Genomic DNA, 23,764 nt, shown 5'->3' with positions numbered 1-23,764 from the left:
GCTCCCCCTTCCTCACTCTCAAAAATCAATAAATACGATTTTTTAAAAATTTAGATATTGCAAATAGAGATTTAGTCTCATGAATGAGGTTAAATTTTATCCAGAATAAGAATGCAATAAACTAAAAGCTTGAAAAGCCACCAAAAATATAATAAACTAAATGCTGGAGAAGCCACCGCAATCTAATTTGAAGAGATACTATGCATGAATTAAAAGGAAACTGCCACTTGCCTGTATTCGATATACTACTACTCTAATAATTCACTTGCTTAAAACTGGCTGCTATGGACTATTTCATTGAAAACTACAATACACACTCAGAAAAATCATATTCAACCCAGCCCATGTTAAAACAAAGGGATCAAACCACAACACTTGACTTGGGGGCCCATCCCCCAAGCTACTCAATTCCCTAAACAAATGTTAATCTAAAACAGGAAAATGCATTGAGTGTAACCTTATTTAGTTTCCATCTACAAAAGTATACTTTTTATGCATTATATCGCTTGAGAAATATTCACGTATATACCAAAGAACCAACTCCTCCTACAAAGATAAAACTCAATAAATAATACTGTTCTGACTATAAATGTTCTGTAAAATATTCTGAGCATAAATGACTGGTTACCTACTGAGACCTTAAAAAATCAGACAGCTGCCCTGGCCGGTTTGGCTCAGCGGTTAGAGCGTCGGCCTGCAGTTCAGAAAGACCCGGGTTTGGTTTCCGCTAAGGGCACGTACCTCGGTTGCAGTTTGTCCCTGGCCCTGGTTGGGTCGTACGGGAGGCAACCACTCGATGTGTTCCTTTCACATCGATGTTTCTCTCTCTCTCTCTCTCTCTCTCTCCCACTCTATCGGAACAAAAAAGAAAAAAAAAAGGAAAAATGTCCTCGGGTGAGGATTTAAAAAAAAAACAAAAAAACCAAACTGCTGACCAACTTCCCTCAACTCCCCATCAAAAAAAACTTTCAACCATACTTTGCATTTTAATGAAGGTTCTGGTTTAGTGACTCATCAAATGTCATTTTAGAAGATGAATGTGAAATTTACAAAGCTACTCTTAATTTTTATATTAAAAATACATAAGGGCTGCCCTGGCCAGTTTGGCTTAGCGGTGCAGGGGTTCTCAGCCTGTGAACCCCTTTGGGGGTTGAACAACCCTTTCACAGGGGTCGTCTAAGACATAACAGTAGCAAAATTACAGTCATGAAGTAGCAACAAAAATAATTTTATGGTTGGGGTCACAACACGAGGAAGTGTATTAAAGGGCCGCAGCATTAGGAAGGTTGAGAACCACTGGGTTAGAGTGTCGACCCTCAGACCAAAAATATACTAGGGCTGAGCAGTTTTCCCTGTACCACCTCTCCAAGGTAGGTTTGAAGAACTTTTGGGTTCCATCCTCTGGAAGGGTCAACACATATTTTCTTTTATCTCTTCATCCACTGGTGACTTAAATTCTCACCAGGACATCATTATTATGCTTTGGAAACTGCTGACACAGACTAATCAATAGTGCTAAATATTTAGCTTGTGTTTCTGCCCAGTCACTACAGTGACACCATCTGAGCAAAAGAAAGCAGAGTCACCTTTTAAAATAAAGCATAAGCAGCAGCTATTTGTCTTTGTAAAAAATTTGCCAAGGAGGGAACTTCATATTTAAATACAATTGGCAGCCCTGGCCAGTTTGGCTCAGCCGATGGAGCATTGGCCTGCGGACCAGGAGTCCTGAGTTCGGTGTCCGCTAGGAGCACGTACCAAAAATAATTAAATACATACATACATACATACATACAATTGGCAAACTCATCAGAAAGATCTCAAATAAAAAGGTTCTGTTGGGATGAGACTGAATGAGGAAGATTTCCCAAGAAGCTATTTCAACTTTTTTATAAGTATCTCAAAGTGCAATTTTTAAAAGACACAGTGTGAAGAAAAGCCCACAGCAAGACACAAACCATGAGAGAAAAAACTGTGTTCAAGCACAAGAGTTGAGGGAATGACCAAAAAATTTTGGAAAAACTAACAATAAGCTTAGATACTGGAATTTTAATTTTAAATATAGAAGTTCTTACCTCCCACTGTAAGTGAGGCGGGATATTTCGTATCTGAAGTTTCCGAATCCTGCAGAAGAATTAAAATGTTTTTTTAAAAGAAAAAAAAAAACATATAAAACCAAAAGACATTGATAGTCAATATGGATGTTTAGAAATTACTTATTAATTTTATATTAACTACAAACCAATATATAGTAAGAAAATTCAGCTCAGGAAGGAAAAGGAGACGGAGTTAGTCACAGGATGCATATTGAGACCATCTGGAGAGCCAGCATCATTAGATTGTTATGGTTGATTTCAAAAGCCTCTAAAATTGGCAGATATAATGTTTGAAACATTTCATCTGATGACTATATTCTAAGTTCAAACCCTTTAGCCTCAAATGAAGCAGTGCAGGACACAAAGCCTTAGAGCACAATGTTCTCAATCTGAGATCGCAGCCAAGGGGTCCATGGATAGAATTCAGGGAACTTGCATGGGATATGGTGGGGGAGGGGCCCACATATTTATTTTCACTATCCTCTGAAATTTAGCACAAAAACCACAGTAGAATTATACAACTTGTAATTTTGACATCAACATAAATCCCTTTTCATATCACATTAAGTTGTTGCAGATCTTTAAATACCATCTACACTCATTACTGTGAAATTTAGATGTGTTGCTAGAACTTGTTACTTATGTTAAGAAGCACATGTTACTATGAGTTTTAACATTTTGCTAACAGTATTTCAAAGTAATTGATTTCCTCATGATCCTATGTGTTTTATTTTATGCATTTAAAAACACCCTATGAGGTCCATATATTTCAGGTTACTAAAAGAATCCACAGTACAAAAAACATTAAAAAAAACCAACACTTTAGTTCAAATGCTCACACATGTAAACATGCATATATAGTATACTATATGTTGTATATAATAATAGCTATTATATACCCACACCCTCTTTTTCTACCCCTTCTTCAACACTGTCAGAGAAAGAAAGGAGAGAAGGGGGCGGAGACAGTAATTATATGAGATTTTAGCATAGATGCCACACACCAATCACCCTAGTAAAAGGTAAAGGAATTCAGAGTCAACAAGCTATTTTTTAAAAAAAAACAAACAAACTAGCAGTTAGGCTTGAATTCTCAAATGAAATAAATTACTCAAGTTCCAGAATTAGAACCAGTTAGTTTTCCTTTCCAAGTCAAATAATCCACTTACTTGGAAGTACCACAGCAAAACACCAGCTTAGACAAGATTCATAGTCCAGTCTTTTGCCCCTTCTATTCCTCCCAAAGCACGAGAAGAAACAAATGCCAGAGATACCGCCTATCCCTTAGGACACTCTAAAGAATGTGTAGATTAACCAAAGTCAGGTACATCCTGCTCATAATCATGTAATGGAGAGTAAGAAGCATTCTTACATTATTTTTGAGACAATAAAAGAAAGCGCAATCACCAAGATCAATACACCAAAGAGACAGAGAGGGTGTCAATACTGGAAAAAGAAGAAAAAAAAAACACCCGATTTTAGCCAGGCCAGTGTGGCTCAGTGGATTGAGCGCTGTCCCATGGACTGGGAGGTCCTAGTTTGATTCCCAGTCAGGACACGTGCCGCGGTTTCAGTTCGATCCCCAGTAGGGGGCATGCAAGAGGCAGCTGATCGATGTTTCTCTCTCACATCAATGTTTCTCTCTCTCCCGTCCTCTTTTTCTAAAAAAAATCAATAACAACATATTTTTAAAAAAAGAAAGAAAAAGAAAAAGATTTTAAACACTATCCAGTCTCAATTTACTTATAAATGTTGATGTGAGATTTGTTTCAAAATAACTTGTGTTAATGGGTAAAAACTATCGGACATGTGTTATAGTTCTGCTTTTGCATAACTTTTTCTATTTTCTACAAAAACCTTCAAAATACACCCTAATACAAGAATTCCTAATACACAGATTTCAAAAATGCCATATATTACTTTAACTAGCAGAAAAATTACTCACATTGTGTAAATATTTACCCTGAGTAACCAAGGAAGTAAGAATTACTACAGATATGCAAGTACTAATCTGTTTAATCAAACATCTGACCCAGTAAGAATTAGCAGCACAATATTAAGAAACTAAGCATTCATTACCAATGGACTCATTCTTCTGGGTATATATTACCGAAAATTTTCCCAAAAGTACACATGTAAATATACATAGAGTTCTGGTCAACTAGTAGGTAATTATTCATATTATAAAAGCAATATCCACCTCACAGGGCTCCCAATAAATTATTTAAATAAAATACAATCTTTTATATATCAAAAGTAATCCATTAACCATGTTTCCCAATGCATTCTTCAAAATATACATCCAACACCCATTTATGTATTAGAAATTATTCCAGAATAATTATTTCCCTTAAATGGCTGTCCAATTTCTATTACCTGATTCCCTCAAGTTTCATTTCAGACAAACATTAAAATTGTTTTCATTACAGTTAGTGTTATAACATCAAAAGTTGTTCCTTCCAGATGTACTAAAATTTATGTAATGTTATTAACCAATGTCACACCAATAAATTTAATTTAAATATTTTTTTATTATTGATTTTTTAGAGGGAAGGAAGGGAGAAGAGAGATAGAAACATCAATGTGAGAGAGACACATGGACCAGCTGCCTCCTGCACGCCCCTGAAACCCGGGCATGTGCCCTGACTGGGAATTGAACTGGGACCTCTCAGTCCATGGGACGACACTCAATCCACTGAGCCACAACAGCGGGGCTAATTTAAAAACATCTTTTTAAAGATTTATAAATATACTCAATAACACTAAAACCAGAAACAATGCAAATTAAAACAATATGGAAATGGAAAAAATGACCCTTCCCCTCTTACCCAGCAAGTAATCCTAAAATCTGCCGTTTCACCTCTGGCTCCTAACCCCAAACTCCCCTCTTACCAGTACAAGCATCCAAAGGCTCTAACTAAAAAGCAAAGGCATAAATTCCAGTCATCCAGCCCAGAAACACAAACTTTGACCTGGACAGTACTAGAGAAAATCTATCCCCCTCAGCTGTACTTACCAAGTTGTGGGAAACAACTATCACCTGCTTTTCCAAGCACCCCTTTCCCATACAAGCTTTCAGAATTAAGTTCTGTCTAGATTTGGTTCTAAATACTTAAGAGTTGATAGAAGATATTGGTATTTGTTTCTGCTCGATGATTACCAAATCTTTAAAGTTTCATTGAACTATCAGCAAAAGAAGTGGGTGTTTCACCTCCTCTTCAAACACACCAAAGGAGCATTAATCAGACACACTCTGTAAGAACACGGACTTAGACTGTTCCACCTGCTGTTGTATTCAGAGCCTGGAACGGTGCTCGGCACCCAGGAAGCACCCACGTAATAATTAAATTAAATTTTGTTATAGTATATAGAAAGGGAAGAAAAAACAAGACTTGCAGATCCACCATCCAGAAACAAACAACACTTTTAATGATTGTCTTAAAAATTATTAGGTGATGCCCTGGCCAGTTTGGCTCAGCGGTTAGAGCGTCGGCCTGTGGTCTGGAGAGACCCGTGTTCGGTTCCCGCTAAGGGCACGTACCTTGGTTGCAGTTTGTCCCCGGCCTTGGTTGGTCGTGCGGGTGGCAGCCACTCGATGTGTTCCTTTCACATCGATGTTTCTCTCTGTCTCTTCCTCTCTCTCCCTCCCACTCTACCTGAACAAAAAATGGAAAAGTGTCCTCGGGTGAGGATGATAAAAAAAAAAAAATTATTAGGTGAGTGAGAACTACCACTCTTAAGCTTGAGAACAAAAGTACTGATTTAATTACTGTTGCTTTAAAAAGCAACTCCAAAACAACTATTTATAAGTAAAGCATATAGAACATAAGTGTTTCCCCCCAGAGAGAAAAATGAAGTTTGTCTAACACTCTCTTTGCTTAAAATATTAGTGAAGATGAAAATTCAATAATAGTTATTTATTAAAAGCATCTTAAATTACAGGATAACAAGTCAACAGAGAAGCTCATGTAGACTCCAAAGGGCATCTTCAAGATCTTTAGTAATCAATGAAATTGATTTAAGTGGATTTTAGAGCAATTTCCACATTGACACCTCTAGATAAACTAATAACAATCAACCTACATATGCCTATACCAGCTTCTATGATCAAGTACAATCACCTGATCTTATTTATCTATACTTACACTGTACCAACAAGTCCCACAGTCATGCTGAAGTACATCAATAAATAGCTATAAAACATAAGGACCTTTTTTGTTTAAACTTCACTACAACATCATTGTTGCTCCTAAAAGTAGGTCTATTTAATATGAGTTCCCCTTCACTGTTTTCATGCCATTTATTTGGTCATCATGTACAATTATTCATTCTGGATTTTATCCATTGCACTTCTCTCTGTCACTTTAATAATTGTTTACTATGTTGAATTTGATGCACAATGATGTGTGATTTTTTATATTATAAACCATAAAACATCTATGAACCCAGCTCACCAAACAGAATGAGACAACTGAAGTTACCCATGCTACTGCCTCCCAGAATGTAACCATCACCCCCAACTTGGTATTCTCATGCCTTTTATTTCTAAGTATTATTATCTCTTAAAACAACTCTAAGTAGACAAAATACTATTATCAGTCGTTACTATTATTATTATTTTTATCCTCCCCTGAGGACATTTTTCCATTTTTTTGTTCAGATAGAGTGGGAGGGAGAGAGAGAGAAACATCGACATGAAAGGGTCACATCGAGTGGCCGCCACCCGCACAACCCAACCAGGGCCGGGGACAAACTGCAACCAAAGTACACACCCTGAGCAGGAACTGAACTCCGGTCTCTCTGGACTGCAGGCCGACGCTTTAACCACTGAGCAAAACTGGCCAGGGCCTATTATCAGTCATTAAAGATGAACAAAACTTCACAATAAATATCTAGTCAGTGTTCAAAATGTCACAATTTAAGAAAAAAAATTATTTTTACAACTGTTTGTTCAATTAGCATCCAAGTAAGGTCCACACATTGCATTTGGTTGATTATCACACTAGTCTCATAATCTACACATTTCCATTTTTTTTCTTGCCACTTACTTGGTGGGGAAAAACCCCACACCTATCATTTGTCCTGCCTGAATTTTGCTAACTAAACCCCCATGGTGGTGGTGCATATGTTCCCCCACCCAAGTGGTAATTAGATCTGACAACTCAATTTGGATGTTGTTATTTGTTTAGGAGTCAGTACTACGTCACAGTGGGTATTTCATAATCCATGAGGAGATCATGAGGAGATCCAGTTCTCTCTCTGGGTGTCTTTCTAAGATGTTGCAATCTTAATGATCACTGCCTAAACACATTATTTCATTCGAAGCTGAAAACTGATGTTCTCATTCTAACACGCCTTCTGTGTTTTTTTAAGCTGAGTTCTTCCGTAAGGAACCACCCACCTTCCCTTATCAAATATTTGGATTCTCAGAAGCACAGGAAAGGCAGGATAAGTACTTGATTCCTTCACTTGTGCTGCAGACAGCTGTGTGCCCCCCATCACATCCCCTCACTCCCCTCTGATTTCATCCACACACCCTGAAGTTGTCTGCCTCCTACCACCTCTGAGCATACATCTTTGCCTTTTTACCTCAGGGCTTCTCCAAAGTGTCCAAAAAGTGCACGAGCAGCCCACACGCATAGGTGAGATGAAGACCTTAAGACAACCTACAATTTATAGGCTAGGGGTTGGGAGCCAGTAGATAAATGCCCCAGGCGACCAGCAGGGAGGCATTCTGTACATTTCTCTAAGGCCCCGTTTCCCTATGGCCAATCAGTAAAGTACTTTTCAATGGCTTTTCCTCATTCCCCAGTTAGTCTCCCCAACCCCTCACTCTTGCCCTTTGAAATCATCTCCAAAGTAAATCAGCTTCATGCAAGTCTTCATCGCAGTCTCCTCTCAGGAGTTCAAAGACATCATTATTTCAAAATTTTCAGTTGGTGCCCTGGCATTGTGCAGAGCTGACCAAATGTTTTGGGTTTTTTGTTTTGTTTTGCTTTTGTTTTTCAGCATCATCATAAATTCATGGATTCAGAGAGACTGTGTGTGTATCAATCCACTGCATGCGTTCTTTCTGATGCTCAAATTGCCCTGCCTTTGGTCCATCAATGGAAGCCTCTTCACGTTGGTTCCTGCCTCTCTTGACATGACTCTCGTAACCTCTGAGAGCTCTTTTGCTTTCTGTTAGGACATGATAAATCCAGGTGCAACTTGTACACTTCCTGACCCCCACCTGCGATCAGCCTTATCTACATGAAGCACTGGTTCCTTTTAATCAGAAATTATAGAGACACAACCTGGGGTCACCGAAGTGCTCACTGTCATTGGGTTGGTCATGCCTCCTAGAGCAGAGCTAGAAAATATACATTATGTTTGAAAGAGAAATAAACCATGTGGTTCATAATGATTATTTCTGATTCAAATTTTAGACTCTTAGGTTTTTGCCAAAAGTCTTTCATATTTGCATCTTTTCTTCCACTGTCAAGTTTGACAAAAGTATAAACAAGAATATAAACAAGAAATGCTTGATGTGCCCCCCAAAAAAAAACCTGTCACGTTACAGCCCTAACCCCCAATGTGATGGTATTAGACAAGGCACATAATGGAATTACTGTCATTTTAAGAAGAGAAACCAGCACTCTCCTCACTGACACCCACTGAGGAAAAGGCCACACATGCCTACGGCCAAGAAAGCACCTGCCGACAAGCCGGAAAGAGGGCCCTCGCCGAGCACCGAGCGAAATCTGCCAGCACCCTGATCCTGGACCCCCCAGACTCCAGAACTGTGAGAAATAGAGGCCTGCTGTGTAAGCCACACAGCCCATGGTATTTTGTTACAGCAGCCCAAACTGCCTAAGACAACGTCCAGTATGTCATTTTACCCTTGCAGTCAGTATTTTATAGATAGGAAACAAAGAGCAGAAGTTTGACTTACCCAAGTATACACTGCTAATACGTGGTATCTGAGGCCTTCTGGCTCCAGGGTCTGTCCTCTTAACTCCACTCTGTTCAATCTTGCGGATTCCATTGATAAACCAACCAATAATGTAACCATATCAAATAACTTCAGAAAAATAACAGGTTGCATGTTAAACCCAAATCGTCAAGGACATGCTAACCCTAAAACAAAATTTTCACTTTACCCCACAGCTTAAATCCATCATAATTTACATACCAAGTCTCAATACTGACATTAAATGGACAAGGTTACATATTAATACCAAGAAGGAAGGAAACTATGCTAAAACTCAGCTAGCCCAACTGCCTCAAAGTATCACGGAAATTGTACACACAGGCACCAGGCATTTAAAAACCAGTCATTTCATGGTCTCAATGCAAGACACAAAAATGTAGACTTGCAACCTTCCATTCAAACTACCTGCAGGTCCTGAATGTAATTTTTTATTTCTTTATATTACTTATCCCAAAAGGCTCTGTCTCATCTCTTTCTTTCTACCAACCTATACAAATGAAAGGAATCACCGCTCTCCCACTTAATAGAGAAAGAGGTTAAGGCTCAGATCATGATCCAATGCCCACACCAGCTAAAGACTGGAAGAGAAAACCAAGTCTAACTTGTAACCCATCCCTCTTTGCCTTGTTTTCTTAAGCAAAGAGCTGGGACACATGGGCCAAGTTTGGACCAGTCATTTTCAGAGATGGCCAAGCCTGTGGGCTCAGAGCAGCACTGGAGGGCCTCTTCACCCTGCCACCTGGGGCCCTCGGTGGCGGCTGCAGGTTTGTATTCCGGCTCTGCCCAGCTGTGCCCAACCACTTCAGTCTATGCCCAAAAAGGAATTTGTTCAACCTGGCCAAATTTAATATTGCTAATTGCTGGTAATAATTACAATATTCAATATATAATTATACCTATCCTTTCTTGTTTTACACATTAAGAATTAGCTCTTTAAATACCATATGATTTTATTTATATGTAGAATCTTAAAAACAAAATAAACAGCCCTGGCTGGTTTGGCTCAGCAGTTAGAGTGTCAGCCTGCAGTCCAGAGAGACCCGGGTTCGGTTCCCGCTAAGGGCACGTACCTCAGTTGCAGTTTGTCCCCAGCCCTGGTTGGGGTCATGTGGGTAGCAACTGCTCGATGTGTCTCTCTCACAATGATGTTTCTCTCTCTCACTCTCCCCACCCCCGCTCTCTCTGAAGATAAATGCAAAAAAAAAAAAAAAAAATAGATGCAACAAAGTATCATGGAGACAGTATAATTGGAAAAGAATATTTAATGAGGACATATGTTCATGACAACAAAAAGAGTACATTACAAAAACATGAAATATGACCTCATTTAAAAATGTGTGTTTTACCACAATAATTTTTTAAATGTCCCCAAGCAGAAAAAATATGTGTGCACACACGCGCGCACACACACACACACACACACAGAAATGAGGAAAGGGTATAGCACCAAAGTAACGACCAGGATGAGAATCATAGGCAGTTTTCCATTTCCTTTTGCTTTTGTACTTCATAAAATACACTTTACTAATTGTTAAGGGGAAATTATTATTTCCAGCCTGTAGTATAACATACAATGAAGCAAGAGAAACCAGCTATAGGTCCAACGAGTTCTGACCAGCTCTGTAGCCTCAATTCTCTCTTCCCCAAAGGTTTTACAGTCTAGTTGAAGAAATTAGACATTCTAGGACAGTCTTAAAGAAGTTTCAGTAGCCCTGGCCAGATAGCTCGGTTGTTTAGAGGGTCATCCCAATACACCAAGGTTGCCAAGTTGTGGGTTCAATCCCAGGTCAGGGCACAATCAAGAATCGACCAATGAATTCATAAATAAATGAAACAACGAACTGACACACACACACTCTCTATCTCAAATCAATCAATAAAAAGAAGTGTCAGCCCTGGCCAATTTGGCTCAGCGGTTAGAGAGTCGACCTGTGGTCCAGAGAGACCCGGGTTCGGTTCCTGCTAAGGGCACGTACCTCGGTTGCAGTTAGTCCCCGGCCCTGGTTGGTTGTGCGGGTGGCAGCTACTCAATGTATCCCTTTCACGTCGATGTTTCTCTCTCTCTCTTCCTCCCTCCCACTCTATCTGAACAAAAATGGAAAAATGTCCTCAGGTGAGGATAAAAAAAAAGAAGTGTCAGTAAAAATAGGGAGCAACGCTGAGATTTGGGAATAAATCAGGTAGAACTCAGGTTAAGAATCCCTGTGAAAGATGAATCTCATCTATTGGATTGACAGTTAGGAAATCACATGTAGTGTAAAGAAAAGTATATTTGTTAACGGGAATGTCAGATCCTAGTAAATTGAATACTGGATGGAGGGAAGGAAAAAAGGATGCTGTCCCCTCCACTGCAGAGATAGAGATGACACTCCAAGTGTGGTCTAAGAACCATCTACATTAGAATCACCAGGAGAGCTTACTTAAAATGAAGTTTCCAGGGCCCCAGCGTAGCCTTCCTAAATCAGAATGTGTTTCTCACACATACACATTTGCTGACCAGTAAAGTCTAGTTAACAGAGCAAGTCCCCTGAGGGCAAAATTATTTCTCTTATTCACTGTTGTATATTGAAGTGCTAAGCAGACTGCCTGGCACATAACGAGCAGTAACTCAACACTGCTTAAACAAGGAAGAGAGGAAGAAAAGTCTCTTGAAACATTACAGTTCTAAGTGAGCTTCTAAGGTGATTCTCTGTCATCCCCAGCTCCCAGATCTCCACGGGAACAACATCCATGTTTTATTTAGTCCCCTTAACTAAAACAGAGATGTATTTATCTTTCAAAGCTGCACATCTTATCATCTTCATCTACCTAGAATAGTCTGGCAACCATATGTGTATGGATGGAAACTCGACTAAAGCTAGGGGTATGAGCTGGTAGGGTCCAAGAAGCACTGGCTATTCTCTGTGCTGCTTCTATTACCCATGCTTGCAAGTACTCACTGTCATCTCTCTCTCAGAAGATTAAATGTCCCTTCAAGGGAGGAATACAGTTAGAGTTCTTATACTTCACTAAGATATGGGCATGGTAAGATAACAGAACACTGCTCAAAAAATAACAGTTGAATAAATAAGGACACAAACTGATCCTTGATTCCTGAATAATCAAAGATTCTATAGCCTTCATACTGAGATTTAATCTGAAACTGTGCCTTGCCTTTAACCAAAAAAGTTACTCCCAGTATTTCAACCGACCAAACACATGGAGTTGAACATCAGGGAGAGTGCTATTTAAATAAAATAGCCTGTATGACTCAAAAGTAACTCCTTCAGAAGTATAACATTAGCCCTGGTGGGTTTGGCTCAGTGGTTAGAGTGTCAGCTCCTGGACCAAAGAGTCTCGGGTTCGATTCCCAGTCAAGGGCACGTACCTCGGTTGCAGGTTCGATGCCCAGCCCTGGTCCAGCTCATGCAGGAGGCAACCAATCGATGTCTCTCTCTCACATTGATGTTTCTCTCTGTCTCTCTCCCCTTCCCTCCCTCCCATTCTATCTGAAAAATCAATGGAAAAATATCCCTGGGTGAGGATTAAAAAAAAAAGTATTAACACGATATAACCAATTACACATACCTTCCTTGAATCTTAGGGTGGTCACAAGGGAATAAAGTACTCAGATGCAAAACCTCTAATTTGTTTGAGTCACATTGAAAATTAATCATTCCCATATTTTTCCACAGTAAAACTAATTTTATAAATACCATTACATTTTTTTCCAGCAAGACTCACCATATTTTTAACAAGTGATTTTTAAAGCTAAGTAGCTTAAAACGTCTTTGTCCAATGGAGTAGCCACTAGTCATATGAGGCTACTGAGTACTTGAAATGTGGCTAATCCAGTCCAAATTGAATTGTTCCATGAGTGTAAAATATACAAGAGATTTTGAAAACTTAGTACCAAAAGTAAGTATAAAATTTCAACAGTTTTAAATACTGATCACATTAAAAGATTAAAATTTTACACTTATTGGATTATATAAAATATGGATGTTAATGTCACCTGTTTTTACATCTTACTGTGGCTACTAGAAAACTTAAAATTTTACATGTATATAAAATTTCACATTTTTCAACTGGACAAAGCTGATCTAAAACCTAATCTACTTGATACTTAAAGGTAAAACTAATTGATAATATTTTGTTTGTCAAGGAAATTTCAGGAGCAATTAAACAAAATTTTACCATCGCTGAATGAACTGTACCTGCAAGAAGAGATGTTTTAAGATTACAAAAATGTTTTTATTGAATTTTTAGAAAGAAAGAAAGGGAGAGGGAGGAGGAGCAGAGAAACATTGATTGACTGCCTCCAGTATGCCCCCTACTGGGGATTGAGCCTGTAACCCAGGCATGTGCCCTGACGGGTAAGTGAACCAGTGACTTCTTGGTCCATGGGTCAACGATGCTCAACCACTGAGCACACCAGCTGGGCAAGATGATGAAACTTTTAAAAATGCTGTATTTTGCCCGGCCACTGTGGCTCAGTGGATGAGTGTCATCCCATGGACTGAGAGATCCCAGTTCAATTCCCAGTCAGGCACATAGCTGTGTTTCGGGCTCGATCCCCAGCAGAGGGCATGCAGAAGGCAGCTGATCGATGTCTCTGTCTCTCTCTCTCTCTCAAAAAAATCAATAAAAACTAATTAAAAAAAAATAAAAATGCTGTATTTTGAATATAGGGTATATCTTCATTAACAATTATCATTTCACATTACTACAAATTAGATGTGGTCCTTTACCCAAGGCAAATTCTTGAATTTGCTTTATAAGAAGGAAAATTGTACTTGATCAACTTATACCACCTTCTCAGCAACTTCAGAAACTACTATAATCTCACCCCAAGAGTCTGAAGAAGGAAGAGAGTCTAGATAACTTGTTTCCAAGAAGTGGTTATACAACCCACATGGCTTATATTTCCAATTTCAATGTGTTCCAATTTTAATACATTTTGTATAATCAAGCAAATAAGAAAACAATTGTTATTGCTCACAAGAGAGTCAATATGAAAATTCTGTATCATGTCATTAAAGAATTCTTACATAGCAAAAAAAATAAAGAACGTAGGCAAGTTTGATCCAAGTATCTGACATTCCTCGTCCTAGGCAACTCAACCCTTGCTTTTCTCCCAATATATTGCCAGACTAGACTTTGCAGAGAACCTTCTCCCAGCAGAATGCTTAATATAAATGCAATATTACCTTCCCAGTCTCTGACAGCAGCAAATTCTTCTTGCTTAATAAGCTATTTCACCTTCTAATGAGGTAAAAAAAAAAAAGAAAAAAAAAACCAGGTGTTTACACTAAAGGAAGACTAGCTTAGAAATGTTCACTTAAATGTAACATCTTCCATATCTATGCCAATGTTTCCCCAAACCTGAACCCTCACACTGATAAACTATAAACTACTTGAATCTGTGTTGTTCCTTTAAATAAATAAAACCTTGGTCAAGATATTAAAAATTCCCTATGTCCGGCCCATGGTATGTTGGCCAATTAAAAAAACAACAAAACCTGAAAATGACCAAATCTCTAACCTATGGTGTTCTCTAGGGACAGAAATACAGTACTTGCTAAAAGATACATCAAGCCCTGGCCGGTCTGGCTCAGCGGTTAGAGCGTCGGCCTGCGGTCCAGAGAGACACGGGTTCAGTTCCCGCTAAGGGCACGAACCTCGGTCACAGTTTGTCCCCGGCCGTGGTTGGCCGTGCGAGTGGAAACCACTGATGTGTCCCTTTCACGTTGATGTTTCTCTCTCTATCTCTGTTCCTCTCTCTCCCTCCCACTCTACCTGAACAAAAAATGGAAAAATGTCCTCAGGTAAAGATAAAAAAAAGATACAACATCAACAAAATGCAGATCCTGGGAAACTCTCCAGCACAAACACCTAAACTTTTTAAACAAATAAATTTCAAAGAAAAAAGATAAGGAGCCTGACATCTAAAAAAGCAAAAAACCACCCTGGCCAGTTTGGCTCGGCAGTTAGAGCGTCGGCCAGAGGTCCAGAGAGACCTGGGTTCGGTTCCCGCTGGGGGCATGTACTTCGGTTGCAGTTTGTCCCCAGCCCTGGTTGGGTCGTCCGGAGGCAGCCACTTGATGTGTCCCTTTCATGTCGATGTTTCTCTCTCTCCTCCTCTCTCTCCCTCCCACTCTATCTGAACAAGAAATGGAAAAATGTCCTTGGATGAGAATAAAAAATAAATAAATAAATAAATAAATAAATAAATAAGCAAAAAACCTAAGACTTATCAATCAATCACAATGTATGAAAGTTACTTAAATCCTAATTCAAATAAACTGGGAAGGTTGGGGGGGGGGGGGGAGGTGGCAATTAGACCAGGAAAAACTAGAGTATTTGATATCAGTGAATTAGTACCAAAGTTTTTTATACGTAATTATAGTATTATCTGTTTGTTTTTGTTTCTTTAATATGTTTTTTATTGCCTGGCTGGTGTGGCTCAGAGGTTGAGTGCTGACCCATGAATCAAGAGGCTGCAGGTGGATTCCTGGTCAGGGCACATGCCCAGGATGTGGGACCGATCCCCAGTGGGGGGCATGCAGGAAGCGGCCAATCGATGTTCTCTCTCATCAGTGTTTCTCTCTCTCTCTCCTCCTCCACCCCCCCCTAAAAATCAATAAAGAAAAAAATTTTTTAATGTTTTTTATTGATTTTTAAATATTTTTTAAATGTTTTTATTGGTATTTTTAGAGAGAGGAAGGAATAAAGAGATAGAAACATTGACATGAGACAGAGCATCATTTGGCTGCCTCCTGCATGCCCCCTACTGGGGATCGAGCCTACAACCCAGGCATGTGCTCTGACCGGGAATCGAACCAGCATCTCTCAGTCCATGGGGCGATGCTCAATCCACTGAGCCACACTGGCAGGTCTATGTTTAATTTATTAAGTCCTTATCTTTTAGAGACACATTCTAAAGAATTTAGGAATGTAGTAGGCTTGCTGTCTTGAATTTGCTTCAAAATTCATTAGGGGAGGTATTGCATTGGTGCAGAGAGATCCAATAAGGCTGGTCATTAGCTGGTGATTCGTTTTAATTTTTTTAAAGTGATATTAAAAAGAGAGAAGAGGGAGGGGAGAGGGAAGGAGAGGGGGAGAGAGAGAGAGAGAGAAAGAGAGAAACATTAATGTGAGAGAGAAATATTGATCAGCTGCCTCCTGTACGTACCCTGTCTGGGGATCAAACCCACAGCCTGGGTATGTGTCCTGACCAGGAATCAAACCTGCTACCCTTCGGTGCATCAGACAATGCTCCAACCAACTGAGCCACACCAGCCAGGGCCAGCTGGTGATTCTTGAAGCTAGGTGAGGGGTACAGGAGAATTTATTATTCTATTGTCTCCCCTATAGCACTTTTGAAATATCCTCATTTTTTTCCTTACACTCTAAAATCTGGAAGTCACCATCTTCACAAATAATAAATTCCATCAAAATCAAAGTCTGGGTTTGTTAGTACTCTGTACCATGAGAAAGTTTTAGAAGAGAAATATGATTTAAGTTTACATGCTTGGTAGAAAAGAAACTTTAAGTACTTTTCACTCATAACCTTCAGTCATATAGCATTTTCCATACTGCAGGAACATTAAAGGGACCTAAAATTGTTGCATCAGACTGTAATCTCCTCTTGCCTGGAAGAATAGGGTTGGCCCTCTGTATCCCCAGGGTTCTACATTCATGGAAAATATTCAGAAAAATGTGTACTATGTAGTTAAGTCTACAATGGTTGCATCTGTACTGAACACATAGGCGTTTTCTTTTTTTCAATTAGCAATAATCATGCCTCAGATAAGCCTCATTGGCTACCACATTGCCATTGCGCAAAGCTCAGGATTTTTGTTTTCTTGTCATTGTTCCCTTAACAATACAGTATAACAACTCTTCACATAGCATTTCCACTGTATTAGGTATTATAAGTATTCTAGAGATTAAACTATACAGGAAGATGTGTGTAGGTTATGTGCAAATACTATGCAAATAAGGGACTTGAGCATCCTGGAGTTTTGGTATCAGTGGCGGGTGAAGGAAAGTGGAAGTCCTGGAACCAAATCCCAGAGGATACTCAGGGATGACTGTACCTTTAGATTCGTTCTGCTGCTCTAACTATAGTGTAACTTCAAACACAGGATGTTCACAAAAATTGTGTTTATAACTTAGTGTATATGAATGAAAAGGAATCCTTTGTCACATTTGGACAACAGATCTACAAAATTTGCATTTATGGCAATACTGATACAAATAAGAGATGCTGCAGATGAAAAGTTATACCCTCTAGCTAGAAAGACTGAAGGTAGCAACACACAGAAGATTAATCACTTCCAGATTATTTCTGCCACAACTACAAATTAACGATAAATTTTTAAATGGCAAGAGTATTGAGAATGAAAATAACAGATACCATTTATTCAGGGGCTCCTGCTGGATAAAAAACCATGCCAGGCACTTGAAATACATTAGCACTGTACCTTACACCAACTGAACTAAGCAGGTAGGTGTTAATACTCCCACCTCATAGATTAGGAAACAGTCTCAAGAGGTAAATGGAAAAACAAATTCAAAATTCTAACTCCAATTTCCATGCTATTTCTACCATAATTTTAGGTGTCTACTATTTGGCTTCTGTGAAAAAAAAAAAAAACAGCTCTCCAAGAAAACTGTCCAATATAATCATAACAATATAAATCCCAATATCCTAGAAACAAACAAACATTGGATGTTATCTAACTTATATCCATATGTTATAGAGGAGGCCCAAGGAGGTCACAAAACCTCCAGCCTCAACCTAACATGACACATGAGTGAGACAAATAGCTGTGCTAACGGACAGTAAAAAAATGCGTATGATGTTTCAAGAAGTTCCCCTCTACCGGAAGTCCTTTCAAGGGCCCTATATACTTATATAGTTACTAGACATGCAATTTAAAAAGTCATATGTTAGCCCTGGCTGGTTTGGCTCAGCAGTTAGAGCGTCGGCCTGCGGTCCAGAGAGATCCGGGTTCGGTTCCCGCTAAGGGCACATACCTCGGTTGCGGTTTGTCCCCGGCCCTGGTTGGTCGTGTGGGTGGCAGCCACTCAATGTGTCCCTTTCACGTTGTTTCCCTCTCTCTCTCCCTCCCACTTTATCTTAACAAAAAATGGGAAAATGTCCTCAGGTGAGGATTAAAAAAAAATAATAGAAAGTGACATGTTAAAACTGTGCCTATTATGACAATCTAGAATGTAATATCATGCTTATAATCACTGATTATACTAAAACACACATTACCTATGACTAACATCTCCAAGCCCATGGAGGACACAAGTCTCTCAAAGGAAGAAACTCTTGGTCATCTTGATTTACAGATGTAATTGGTCAAAACGTTTAACATAAGCCAAAGGAGAGGGGGCACTGGGCAACCAAGTTACCTTTGCACAGTACTCACCCTCAAGTGTGCCCAGAGCACATCTACCTGCCCTCAGGCTTTCTCCATAACACAGACACCAACAGTTTTAAATGGCCCTCCCCATCCCTTAAGTGCTCTAACCCTTTTGAAAGCTTTGCAATTAGGAAAGACATCACAAACTAAACCTGTCATTAACAATCTGTACAGGGCATTAAATTTTAGTGGGCTGGGCTTTAGACTTTAACACCTTGTAAAAATGTTGAAATAAAAGCTTATACATTTCAAAACACTTAAGAATGTGTTAACCGCGGGCCAAGCACTTTAATTAATTGCCTAAAGAATGACTTGTAGAAACAAGTGCAAAACGTAAACTATCAGGAAAGACTGTCCACCAGGGGGCAGCACACCAGGACTCAGACACACCCCTAACCACTCGCCATCTGTTCAAAAGGTCTTTTTTTTTTTTATTTAAGTAGGGGGGAAAAAAAGTCTAAGTTTTAACATTGTTTTTCTAAGAGGTCCTACAGCATAGATATACACCTGCATTTAGCACACTCTATTGATGATTAAAACTAGAATACATCTTAAATTTAAGAGTAGAATATCAGTTACAAATATTTGGAATTCTAAATCCCTTCCAGACAGTTTTATCTGTTAGACATTATTTAAATAGTTATTTATCCCCACGTTTAGAACTTTAGGTATTTGGGGACTTGGAAAGGCTTTAAATACACAAAGTGGGTGACTAAAAACTAGTTGCAGAACTCTATCTTCACTGTGATACAAGCAGAAAAAATACTGTACGTGTAACAGTCTATCTTTCAAAAGCCATGACAGTTATGAAACCAAACAAATAGTATCAAAACAACCAACCAGAACCAGATCTGACTTAGAACACACACATCTTAATATTCTGTAGATAAAGAGAGAAACTTTCAGAATCTTAATAGCTCCCATCTCTTCCAAAAACTGCAGACTACCTAATAAGACTATCCAAAAGACTCAGTTCAGCTATGCATTTAAAGTTATTGCCAGTTATGACAAAGAATAAAAATATGTGAATGCACATATCATTCATATGAATTTGCTTTCTTACATGAATAAAATTATTGTAAAATGTTCATTTTTCTCCTTCAAAATTGTAAGATAATTTTTTTCTGTCTCCTTAGCTCCTGGGCACACTAGTCATTGGCAGAGCTCAACAGATGAGCTGAAAGAAAATAAAATTATGCCCTGACCAGTTTGGCTCAGCGGTTAGAACGTCGGCCTGCGGTCCAGAGAGACCCGGGTTCGGTTCCCGCTAATGGCACGTACCTTGGTTGCAGTTTGTCCCCGGCCCTGGTTGGGTCGTGAGGTAGCATCCACTCGATGTGTCCCTTTCACGTCAATGTTTCTCTCTCTCTCTTCCTCTCTCTCCCTCCCACTCTGAACAAAAAATGGAAAAATGTCCTCAGGTGAGGATAAAAAATAAAAGAAAATTGTAAATAATCCACAAAAGTCAAATTGCAAATATCAATAGCTTTCTATTTTTTCTTTTTTCTTTTTTTATCCTCATCTGAGGACATTTTTCCATTTTTTGTTCAGATTGAGTGGGAGGGGGAGAGAGAGAGAAACATCGACGTAAAAGGGACACATTGAGTGAATGCCACCGCCATGACCCAACCAGGGCCTGGGACAAACTGCAACCAAGGTATGTGCCCTAAGCGGGAACCAAACCCGTGTCTCTCTGGACCGCAGGCCGACGCTCTAACCGCTGAGCCAAACTGGCCAAAGCTCTTTTATTTTTTCTTCTTGTTTTAAACAATAGTGTTTGTTTTCTAAACAGTGTTTAATATTTATTTTAATATATTCTTATTGATTTTTTTTTTTAGAGAGAGAGAGGGAGGGAGGGAGAGAGAGAGAAACATTGATGTGAGAGAGAAACATTGATTGGCTGCCTCCTACATGCCCCCTACTGGGATTGAGCCCACAACCTGGGCATGTGCCCTGACCAGGAATCAAACCAGGACTTCTCAGTCCATGGGAAGATGCTCAATCCATTGAGCCACACCAGCCGGGCTCAATAGCTTTAAAATACAATCTCTTGAAGCAGATTTACTATCAGTTGGCTATAAATTAATGTTATCTTGGAGATTTTTTTAGTTTTGTTCTAAGTTAGTAATACAGAACAGTATTTTCAAAAATCTTAATTCTTAGCATTTTTGTGTTTTTTTCCATTATTGGAATAACAAGAAATAATACTATACATACTCAGAATTTGCTGAGACCAATCTCCTAATTTTTAAAAGTTTCAGTGTTTCAAATTTAATCAGTAAGTTTTTGTTTTAGGTAATTTTGCTGTTATTTTATTAAAATATTCATCCAGTCCATTCATAAATTTAGAGATTTAGGCAGTAATTAAGCCAAATTAAAAATGACAATAAGGGGGTAATCAGTGGGGAAAAAAGGAGAAACATCTGTAACAGAAATAAATTAATTAATATAAATAAATGAATGAATAATAAAAAAAATTACAATAAAACTAGTGAACTAGAATTTTGTTTACCAAACCATTTGGAAGTAGTTTAATGAAATTTTAACATTTTAAACTTTATACTACCATAAAATTTAAAACTTGTTCTGAAGAAGTTAAATACTAATACCAATATACACTAACATAACCAAACTAAAATTTGTCAGATCTACATATTTAGACAGTATAAACAGTGATGTTTTTAATAAACTTAAACTTGTTTAAAGTTCAAGACATATAACAAATCTTAAATACAGTATGCCGTATTGAATTGCTAGCTGTAATTCCATCGTGAGATACTTAGCAACTTTTAATTATATAGTTTATTTAAGAGCTAACCACTATGTACATAGCAGCACTATTTACAATTACTAAGATCTGGAAATAGCCCAAGTGCCCATCAATAGATGAATGGATAAATAAGCTGTGGTACATTTACACAATGGAACGCTATGCAGCTGTAAGAAAGAAAGATCTCTTACCCTTTGAAATGACATGGAGGGACCTGGAGAGAATTATGCTAAGCAAAATAAGCCAATCAGAGAAAGATAAATACCACATGATCTCACTTATTTGTGGGATATAATAAACAAAGAAAACTAATGAACAAAATAGACCCAGATATGGTTCAGACTGACAAACTTCAGAGTAGGGGGTGGCAGGATCAGATAAACCAAAGAACTTACATGCACTTATGTCTAACCAATGGACACAGACAACAATGCTGGGGGGTGTGAGGAATCAGGAGGAGGGTATCTGGAGGAAAACGGGAGAAACATCTGTAACAAAAATAAATTAATAAAAAATAAAGTGTTGCCCTGGCTGGTTTGGCTCAGCGGTTAGAGCATTGGCCTGCGGTCTGGAAAGACCAGGGTTCGGTTCTCGCTAAGTGCATGTACCTCAGTTGCAGTTTGTCCCCAGCCCTCACTGGGTTGTGTGGGAGGCAACCACTCGATGCGTCCCTTTCACGTCGATGTTTCTCTCTCTCTCCTCCCACTTTATCTGAACAAAATAAATAAATAAAGTGTTGGCTCTGGCGGGTTTGGCTCAGCAGTTAAAGTGTCGGCCCACAAACCAGAGAGACCCCGGTTCAGTTCCCATTAAGGGCACGTACCTCGGTTGCAGTTTGTCCCTGGCCCCAATTGGGGTTGTGTGGGTGGCAACATGTCGATGTGTCTCTCACACCGATGTTTCTCTCTCTCTTCCTCCTTCTCTCCCTCCCACTCTATCTGAAGATAAATGCAAAAATGTCCTCAGGTGAGGATTAAAAATATAATAATAATAAAGTGTTGACCTTGTACCAAAAAATAAGCTACTACTTTAAAGAAGTCTATAAATTGAGAATTAACTTGATTGATGTGCACTAAAAGTTTTAGACTTCCACCTGCAATGAAAACACACCAGTACTTCATGTTAAAAATCTATTAATGTTCAGTTCAATTTAAAATATTTACATTGTTAACAATGTAAAAACTAAAAATAATTTTTTTCTTTAAAATGTTGAACAAGTTTTCTTTATGCTTACAAATCAAATTTCAGTGTTTTCCAGAATATTTTAATAAGATCTTCCTGTAAAATTTTTCATTTTAAAAATAAGCAGCATCCCCTTGCCCTCTGACAGATAAAGAATAAAATAAAAAATAAATAAAAACAAGCTGCATTACAAATTGCCAGTTATAAAAGTAGTCTCGCCCTGGCCGGTTTGGCTCAGCGGTTAGAGCGACGGCCTGCGGTCCTGAGAGACCCGGGTTCGGTTCCCGCTAGGGGCATGTACCTCGGTTGCAGTTTGTCCCCGGCCCTGGTCGGTCATGTGGGTGGCAGCCACTCGATGTGTTCCTTTCACGTCGATGTTTCTCTCTCTCTCTCTCTCTGTTCCTCTCTCTCCCTCCCACTCTAATTGAACAAAAAATGGAAAAATGTCCTCGGGTGAGGATAAAAAAAAAAGTAGTCTCGGGGATGTAACTTACAGCATAGGGAATAGAGTCAATAACACTAATAACTATGTATGGTGTCAAATGGGTACTAGATTTAGCAGGGTGATCATTTTGTAAGGTATGCAAATATCTAATTACGATATTGTACACCTGAAACTATTACAATGTATGTCAACTGTAACTGAAAAATAATTTAAGGATGCTTTAAAAAATAAACATTTTGAGAACACACACACACACAAAAGGGGGCAGTTTAAGAAAACCATTAGAAAAAAAAAGAAAGCCCTGCCCTGTTTGGCTCAGCAGTTAGAGCGTTGGCCTGAAAATGAAAGGGCCTCGGGTTTGATTCCTAGTCAAGGGCATGCACCTGGGTTGCAGATTTGATCCCAGCCCTGGTCAGGGTCATGCTGGAAGCAACCAATTGATGTGTTACACGTCGATGTTTCTCCCCCCTTTCCTCCCGCTTCCAGTCTATCTAAAATATCAGTGGAAAAATATCCTCGGGTGAGGATTAACCAAAAAAAAACCCAAAAAACCTTAAAATATTAAAAAATAAAATAAAAGATTTTTAAAGAAAGTTTTAAAACACAAGAAAGTAGCATAACCAATGGACATAGACAACAATGCTGAGGGTTGGAGGGCAGGATGGGGAGGAGGGTGTCTAGGGGGGGAAAAGGAGAAACATCTGTAACAAAAATAAATAAAAATTGGGAAAAAATAAAAGGCTGCTAAAAGCATAAACACACACACACACACACACACAAGAAAGTTGGGGGGAGTAAAAAATAAACAGAATTAAATTTATAGTACGGAAATAGTTCCAGTTAATATAATATATTATGTAGATGCTATTTAAAAAGACTGCT

At 38.8% G+C, this 23,764-nt stretch overlaps 1 protein-coding gene and 1 pseudogene across 2 annotated transcripts in view; both read right to left on the bottom strand.

The window, feature by feature from the left end:
• IGF2BP3 (insulin like growth factor 2 mRNA binding protein 3) overlaps positions 1-23,764 on the bottom strand; it is a 128,492-nt gene that overhangs the window by 79,566 nt on the left and 25,162 nt on the right. For both annotated transcript variants that reach the window (XM_036246821.1, XM_036246822.1), the window contains exon 3: positions 2,073-2,121. In XM_036246821.1, coding sequence (XP_036102714.1) covers positions 2,073-2,121 — 49 coding nt within the window. The remainder of the gene's footprint in view (positions 1-2,072; positions 2,122-23,764) is intronic.
• On the bottom strand, positions 16,743-16,897 carry LOC118620645 (annotated as a pseudogene).

The sequence above is a fragment of the Molossus molossus genome, unplaced genomic scaffold (assembly GCF_014108415.1).
Source record: "Molossus molossus isolate mMolMol1 unplaced genomic scaffold, mMolMol1.p scaffold_m16_p_7, whole genome shotgun sequence".
Taxonomy (NCBI): Eukaryota; Metazoa; Chordata; class Mammalia; order Chiroptera; family Molossidae; genus Molossus; species Molossus molossus.
This window is presented reverse-complemented; position numbering and strand designations above follow the sequence as displayed.